General features: G+C 39.3%; 1 protein-coding gene across 1 annotated transcript in view; it reads left to right on the top strand.

Annotated features, from left to right (window-relative positions):
• Positions 1–300: 300 nt before the first annotated feature.
• LOC147246240 (metabotropic glutamate receptor 1-like) overlaps positions 301–8,932 on the top strand; it is a 30,453-nt gene continuing 21,821 nt past the window's right edge. Inside the window, exons 1-4 of the mRNA XM_086182299.1 lie at positions 301–331; positions 482–701; positions 1,216–2,046; positions 5,209–5,458. Coding sequence (XP_086038425.1) covers positions 1,332–2,046; positions 5,209–5,458 — 965 coding nt within the window. The 5' untranslated portion in view covers positions 301–331; positions 482–701; positions 1,216–1,331. The remainder of the gene's footprint in view (positions 332–481; positions 702–1,215; positions 2,047–5,208; positions 5,459–8,932) is intronic.

The raw sequence follows: 8,932 nt of genomic DNA, 5'->3' as shown, positions 1-8,932 counted from the left end.
GAGGCATCTCCGGGGAGCAGAGAAATCTAATAAGCTCAACATATTTATATGTTAGTGAATCCTTGAGTTTGCACTGAGGCAGAAGTTGTTTCTGCATTTTTAGTCTTTGAATGTGATACAACCCACGTCACTACAGTATTTATATTTCTGTACACGTGTGGGTAGCACATGTTCAGTAACGAATGTTGGCCACACGGTGGTAGAAAAGCCTAATATATATAGTTCTGCAACACAGAATTGCAAATGCATCCAATCTGTCAACGCCTGATACGACGCAGTAGGACAGATTCATGTTAAGTTTACCTGTTCCTGTACACTTTTGAAGTCAAGGGTCAATACACTTTCCCCAATGTCATATATATTAGGCTTTTATTATGGCTTTTATTCCAACATTAGATACTTACGCTCTTCCTGCAAACACTTACATGCATATTTTAGTGTCTATTTGGTATGACATTTTCTGAAACCTCCCTCCTGACAGTGTGAAAAATGCGTCTTCAAATCAGGGGCACTGCAGCGAGTGTGACCCGCTTTCAAGATGCAGAGATGAGCAGAAGAAGAAGGGGCGCCTCATGATCGGTGCAGAGAGAGGGAGAGAGACAGTGAGCCCGTCAGTTCTACAGTCTTTCCTCGGCAGAAGGTGGACTCCAGTCTAGCTACAGGAGAGACTCGCTATGTCCAGAAGTGCTTGGTCCAAGTAGGTAAGTCATGTTGCTGACTGGTTCTTCTGCGTTGCAGACTGATTCCACAAATGGGAGTCTTTCCTGAGTCAGCTTTAGCAATTAAGCCCCTCATTTAAATTAGGTTGCATGTGCATATAGGTGACGACGCTGAAAAATGTGCCCTGAACAAAACGTGTATTCAGGCTTCAGTGTGCTTTTCTTTTGGGGGCAAAAGTTAAATAAACATTGGCAGGTTGAATTCAGCTGTAAGATCATAGCAGAGGCAGCTGTCCTGGTTCGCAAATTTAAAAGGTTTCTCTATTTTTTATTAATAGATAATGAATCCCTCATATTCATTATTTAGCTTGTCAGAACGACTGGTTGTATCAATCGTTTTACTTCCATTGTGTCGGTTTTTACTATTATGCCTATATAAGTTTCATGAGTCTGCTTTGTCACATTGTTCATGCATGATTTCTGCTTGAAACGATAGGAACTGCATATACTGTCATTTAAGTGTGTTGTGCATTAATGCTCAACATCTCACATCCAGGGTGGAAGTCGTGAAGGGGATGCATCTGATTTAATTGTGATTTTAACCAAAAGAGGATTGATGGACCTCCATGATGGCCAAGTGGACATGATTCTTTCTACAGCACCTGTGGCACAATGTCGAATATGATCTACCTGACTACAATAAGTGTTTTGTATTTGCCCCTTTTACTGTTTGAGGCATTCGTTTGGTCCAAGGGCAAGTATGAGAGGTCAGTGGTTCCAAGTTCTGCCTCTCGCCTGGTGGCCAGGATGGATGGGGATATTATAATTGGGGCCCTTTTCTCGGTTCACCACCAACCTTCTGCTGAGAAGGTGGCAGAGAGGAAATGTGGGGAGGTCCGCGAGCAGTACGGCATCCAGAGAGTGGAGGCCATGTTCCACACTTTGGATCGGATTAACTCTGACCCACACCTGTTGCCGAACATCACTCTAGGCTGTGAGATCAGGGACTCATGCTGGCATTCCTCTGTAGCGCTGGAACAGAGCATCGAGTTCATACGAGACTCACTAATCTCCATCAGGGATGACAAGGACGGTTCCAGGTGGTGCATCGAAGGGTCGCCTTCCAGTCAGCCACCACCAACCAAAAAGCCAATTGCAGGCGTCATTGGGCCTGGCTCAAGCTCAGTTGCAATCCAAGTCCAAAACCTTCTGCAGCTGTTCAACATCCCACAGATTGCATATTCTGCCACTAGTATCGACCTCAGTGACAAGACTTTGTTCAAATACTTCCTCAGGGTCGTGCCCTCAGACACCCTTCAAGCCAGGGCACTTTTGGACATCGTCAAACGGTACAACTGGACCTATGTGTCTGCGGTGCATACTGAGGGTAAGACACTTTCGTCATAAATCAACCATCCTTTCGCACCATCAAAGGAACATGTGGGGAAAAAACAAAATTACAGACTCAGCACTGCTTTTATCGTGTTCGCAGTCACCTCTTCCAAGGACATGACAGTTTTTGGTGACATTTGTTTCTTTGTTTGTCAGCAGGTTTTCACAAAACTAGACCTTTTTTTTTTAACTTGGTGGAACCTTAATGTTCAGACACTAGAGTGTGAGGGGGTATTTGATAACTGTCAAAAATGTTTATCTTGTCTTAATGCTCACAATTTTTAGATCATAAGTTACTGTACTTCAAACATTTTTGACATCACAAACAGAATGTGTACAACTGTGTACAATCGACTCCTCTGTATCTGATGATATATGATCGAAGGTGGTAGCAGTTACAATCTTTGAATCATGAACCAGAGTTTCAGGGGTCAGTCAGCTGAATCCTTGTGCTAAGCTGTTAGCATCACTATGGCAACCTCTAACTGCAGCTGAAGTCACAGCTGAGTCAAATTAGCTGATCAAACGTATTCCATAATGCCTGTGGCGTTTATCGAAACTTGACTGACATTTCTCATAATCTGATTTTCATTTGAACTTTTGTTTTTGTTGACAAAAATTGTTACATCCGCCGAGGAGGACATGTTTTCAGTGACATTTTTCTGTTGGGTTTTCATTAGTCAGGAGGATTACACAAAAATGGGATATTTTCACCGACATGGTGGAGGGTTATAGTACCGGCCAATGAAGAACGCACTAAACTTTTGGGCAGATTTGTCACACTGCCACCTGGTGACAACAGGACATTATATGGGCTGGCCAGAGCCATCTAAACTTGGTCAGACATGCCTTATGGACTTGGTGACAGGTTACTGTAAAGTGTCCATTCATGTATTTTCTACTGCTTGTCCTGGTAAGTGTCTCGGGCGGGCTGGAGCCTATCCCTGCAGCTTTAGGGCGTGAGGCGGAGTTCACCCTGGATGGGTTGCCAATCCATAGCAGGGCCAACGCATATAGACAGACAACCATTCACTCTCACAGCCACACCTATGTTCAATTTAGAGTATCAATCAATCAGCCTAGTCCCCATTTGCATGTCTTTGGACTGTGGAATGAATCCAGAGTTACTGTAAAGAGTATTTTCAAGAAACAGATTTACTGTGGTGAGGTGGCAAATTTGTATATTTTGCCACAGAAGAGAAAACCATTGTAAGTAGACTCCACATGGTCAGATCTTTACAAACATAACATGTTTGATGAGAGTTCTGTCCTGATGATATCAACGTGCCAAATTTTACTGAATAGTCATTGTGCCCCCTTACTGGTAGCAGGAAGTAAACCTGACAAATTACATTTGAGTTGCAACAAATTTACACTGTGTTGTTTAATGTAATGTACAGAGACATATTATATAGTAAGCGCCTGTTGCCTAGCGCCACCTTATTTTACATTGGAGTTTTTACTGGCACCACCTTATTTTACACTGTTGAGGCTTGTCAAGAAATATTATTTGGGTGTTGGTGGTTAACCTATAAAGCCTGTCCTCTAAGATAGTTTATGAAATATGTAGATTCCTCTTCTAACAGTAAGTGGCCAGTCTGTTGTGTAAAGCCTATCCACAGGATATTCCTGTAATTAGAAGGTGACTTGAGAGGAGGAATAAGAAAATGGTGCTCACTGTACTGAGGCAATGTGAGAAACTCTTGTTTAGTATTCATGGAAAATGTAGGGTTCCATTTTATACCTAAAAACCCATGGAAAAACAATTGCAAATTACCAAGAAATGCAAATTTTCTTTTCTTTTTAAAAATCTGCCTCTGTGTTGCCAGCAGTCTTAGTTTGTTGCTCCTGAAGGTATACTGGCGGCTGCTGCAACCTGCGTTTGAACCTGAATGAAAAAAAAATCTTGTTCTACTTTCTATTTAATCATCATGCCATTTCATTGCTGCAGCCTCTCCAGAAAAGATCCTCACAAATCCATGAGCCTTTTTGGCAACATTTTTGTGCACATAAAAAAGAAGTTAAGTGTTAGAAGTTGCAGTTCATACAACACTGAAAACTACATTCATCTAAATAATTTCAGAAGCACATGCTGATTATAATACCAGTAAATACATTTCCAACCACGGCATGAGCAGAGCGAAATTTAATTAGCATTTCTATGATGTCCAAAAAGCAAAAACTGTTCATCTGAACAATTATTAGATTGTAATGAGCTGATTAAAAAAAAGAATTAAAACTTGATGAATATTCTTTACACATCTGGTGTGCATTGAATATGTTTTATAGATTTTAGGAGTTAGGGAAGTTGATTGAATCCAGTTTGAGTACTGGAGCTTGTTGGGTGTATCAGTGATGCTGGAGCTGACTGAACATTAAAGCTCAGTGACAAGTACTCCCTTGTTCATGAATTCTGCAGCTGAGGTCACCTTAACCCCATCTGCTCTAGTTGTGCTGCTTATAATTCCATAACAGGAAGACACAACGCAACAGAAAAATGCTAACAAAAGTGACACGTGTTGTCAGCTAACCTTCCTGCAATCATTTTATTTTATGATTAAAACTTGAAATACTGCATCACATTTGCTTGCCTCCACAATGTGTGCCCGTCACAGTGACCTTGATCTTTGACCACCACAAATGTTTTTCAGGTCATCCTTTAGTCCCAGTGGATATTTCTACTATATATTAGAAATGCCATCAAAGCTTTCCTCAGATATTGTAGTCATGACAGTGACTTGACCTTCAAGTGTTATGTTGGCGGCAAATTTGGTGAAATGAGGCATGAGAGATATTGTGTTTATGTAATGTAACAGTGACTTTGACTTTTTGGCCACTATTTTTTTCCAGTTCATCCTTAAGTCCCATTTGGAGAAATTCCCTCAAAGTGTTCTAGAGATATCACATTTATGTTAGGTGACAGGAACCTTAACCTTTGACCCTTGACCCTGGAGGATTTAAGAGTTTATCCTTGCGTTCCAGTGGACATTGAGCCAAATTTGAAGCAAGCCTCTCAAGACACTCCAGACATTTATTAGAATTCTTTGCCCATATGGATGACCTGAAACCTAAAATTATCATATTTGACATGAAAACCATGTAATGAATCTTACGAATCATTTCTTTTTCCTAACAGTTCCTCTTCTTGTTTTCTCAGGTAACTACGGAGAAAGCGGGATGGAAGTGTTCAAAGAGCTTGCCTCGCAGGAAGGTCTCTGCCTCGCCCAATCTGACAAGATTTACAGCAATGCTGGGGAAAGGCACTTTGACAGGCTGTTGCGGAAGCTGCGAGAGCGTCTGCCCAAAGCCAGAGTTGTTGTCTGCTTTTGTGAAGGCATGACTGTCCGCGGGCTGCTCATGGCCATGAGACGGCTCGGAGTAGCTGGAGAGTTTCTTCTAATTGGCAGGTTTGTTAGACAATCGTATCCCATGGAGATTCAAGTGTTGCCATCTTTTCTTTTCTTTTCTTTTGGTAATGAAACACACTCACACAAGTTTGTGTATACTTCGGGATGAAAACGTTTTATTCTTAATGCAGGAGTCTTCAAAGAATGGGATCATTTTTTTTTGTACAGTAAGTTTGTTTCTGGATCCCTATATAGGATTAGCGTGTTATTTGATTGACAGTCAACTATTTTGCCAAGCCAGCTTAATATTGCCCTGGGTCATTTAGTAATTACTCACTCTTGAACTGTGAAATTCCTCACAAACTACAACCTCTTAAGCATGTATTTAGTCAAATGGCATACATTTAAGTTGTTCTACTTTTCCCTTGATAGCTAATCATCTTTCACCTCTACTCTCCTTCTAACTGTCTCAGCCCACCTTGAACTTTGAAACCCCATGACTTAGTGGGCCTCCTTCATGACTCTCAGTCAAAGTCAAATTATATTTCACAAATAAAGTGTATTATACCTTTCAAATATTCACAAGTGTTTTGAGCTCACGGAGATAATATACCCCTCTGAATTGCTACTTTGCGATTTAGCTGGAAGCTAATTGTGACTGATGGCTAACAACAGCTAAAGCATCCAAACAGAGAAACTGTCCCAAAATGTCAATTTACAAAGTCTCAAGCACTTTTTTTCCCAGATATGATCTATGTCTTCTTTATTCAGCAATATGCTTAGTAATCCACAAACACTACTTTGAGCAAAAGACAAACTCATTCACAGTTGTGTGACCACCTGATGCATTCAGTTAAAATAACGAGATTGCACTTGTCCATGCTTGTTCCAAATAGCATCAAACAGAAAGGATGTTAGTTAGTTTTTTTAAGCTCAAATCAAAATGTACATGGTATATAAGGTTCACAGCTGGTAAAAGAATACATGGATTACCAGACGATGTGCATGAGGGTTTGTAAATGTTTTGTTTAAAATTATGTGTCAGGTTCACTCTTAAAAGACAAACTACACTTTTTTGGGTGAAGTGTAACTTTACTGAGAGACAAACTGGAGGTTTGGTTTCAAAACAACAACAGAAAGACAACCAACATTTGCTACACTGTTTTCATGATGTCAGTTATGGGCGCCAATTTAATTGATAATGAAAGTAACTTTAAAAACACACACAAAGGTCTTTTTAGTGAGCTGGTCATATCAAAAGATTTGACTCGAACTGTTGTGGGAATTTCAGTAAAAAAATAACACATCAGTTATTTTTCTCCATATTGGCTTAAAAAATGGTAGCTGACTTAACAAAATTTGTAATTTGCAGGTGTTCATTATTTTCCAGAAAAATTTTTACAACTCCATCTCAAAATTCAGCTATACTTGTAGAGATGCGCACAATGTTCATTTGGAGAAAAACATTCTTTTTCTTCCTACTGGGAGAAGAGTTCCTCTGAAAGCAGAAGATGCTTTGAGTCAAGCTCGGTAATGAATAATGCATCCTCTCAGTGAGTTCTCCCGCTCCCTGTCAGATCACAGGCAGGATGGGCTAATATGGCACAGCACCTCCAGCATAAGCTGGGGAATGTGGAGTAGCGAACATCAAAGCTCATATCAGCACTTACACCAGACATGCCCTCTTTGGTGTGTCTCAGCCTCCATCCGGTCCTGTTAGGGATATGTGGAGTATAAAAGCTTGACATGGTTAATTTACAGTTCACAAGTGTGTGACTGTTTGATTCACAAAAGTCTGAAATAAGATTTGCTGTCTTTGTTTTAATGGTTTTACATAAAATTCACACATAAGATAAATTCAACAAATGAAGGTATAAATGATTATCTATTTTTCAGCTCATTCCAAAAACAAACAAAAAGTCCCAAGATCACAATACAGATGTTCATACATTCATTTCATATTTGTTTATTAGATTTTTTTTTTGCATTTTTTTCTCATTCATGAAGTGTAACACATTTCCTCTGTCAAAGGTCCTCCAAAAATGTACACCTCTAACAGTTAAAAGGTATATGTACTTCATATTAAGATTACATTTCTATTTAGATTTAAAGATTTATTTTTATTTATAACTATGAGACAAAATAACAAAAATAATGACAGAAAGAAGCACAAGAATGTAACAATAATGATGTATGAAAGATTTAATTTATAATACCTGTACTAAAAACTTTGTAGAACACTCCAAATAAATACCCTTTTTAGAAATCTATGTTCAAAAAGTAGAATAAACACCTTGAATATTTTATTAGATTATTATCAAGTTTTGGATGTAAAGTTTGTTTTTTCCCCCAAAAAAAGACAGAAAACAAAAAATATATACTGTAATGCAAAAATGATGATATGCAGTCTTAATTTTACTGCACCTGGTGAGTGCATCCTCAAGACTTGAGTTCCTCTCCTTATTGAAACTCAGCTTTTATATTTGTGCCCATATTTTTTATTAGATATGAATAATTGATAATACTGAATTTTAAATGCATTGTTTGGTTGTTAATCAATTTAATATAACATCCTTTTGTTCATCTCTATGTATGAAAATTGTATTTGTGTTGGTTTGATGTGTATTTTCTCAGTCAGAATAGTGAATAGGGAGACTTCTGGGTCACAATAGCTTAAGTTTTATGTAATAAGCTGATTAGAGTCAGAAAACCTTTTTTCCTAACCCAGATGATAAATTACATGTCTGAAAAAACTAGAGCTTTTTAGCTTGAAGCCTGAACTTGCGCTCACCCCTTTCACTTGATTTTGCACGGCTGCTTAAATCTCCACGGAAGATAAGAAGGGCATGGGTTTGGTCGAGAAAAGACAGCGAGTATTTTGTTCTGGGTCAAGGTGACGACTGAAAAAGAAAAACGTTTTTTTTAGAGCAATGCAGCAAGTGAACACATGCAGGCCTGTGCATCGGGCCGGTCAAAATGCCTGAGGTGCTGGTCAACAGTCATCCACTTTCTACCAGGCGGAAGCTGAAAGAAATGGCTCTTCTCAGGTCACATGTCCTACAGATCTCAAACAACAGACAGATCATTTGATTAAGCTCCCATTGTTTTGGAAATGATAGAAGACTATATCATTTTTATGATCCAAAACAATCAAATCCTAATCTGCTCTGCCTCTGAAAATGTCTTTCCCCACAGGATAAATCATTTCATTAGATTTGCATAAATACACTGCACTGCTGCTTAGGTGTTTCAACGACAAAAGTTTTTAAAAAAAGCACACACCCTTTTCCTAAATTAGATAATACACACGAGGTTTGGGATTGGTGTTATAAATGTGTACAGTGCGTGTGTGTGCTGGCGTCATTCCTGTAGGTTTTTGGCACACAGAGTGTTGGATGCGGGGTGTGGTGGGGGCTGATGCTGAGAAGCAGATGGCCAGGTAGTCAATACTGACACACTAGACGCTCATTGTCCATTTATTCTAATGTGCTAGCTGAGCCAAACCAGGTGATGGCTCAGACCTCTGAAGTGAAA

Source organism: Aulostomus chinensis, chromosome 17 (assembly GCF_037954235.1).
Source record: "Aulostomus chinensis isolate RoL2024-O1b breed Wild chromosome 17, RoL_Achi_v1.0, whole genome shotgun sequence".
Taxonomy (NCBI): Eukaryota; Metazoa; Chordata; class Actinopteri; order Syngnathiformes; family Aulostomidae; genus Aulostomus; species Aulostomus chinensis.
This window is presented reverse-complemented; position numbering and strand designations above follow the sequence as displayed.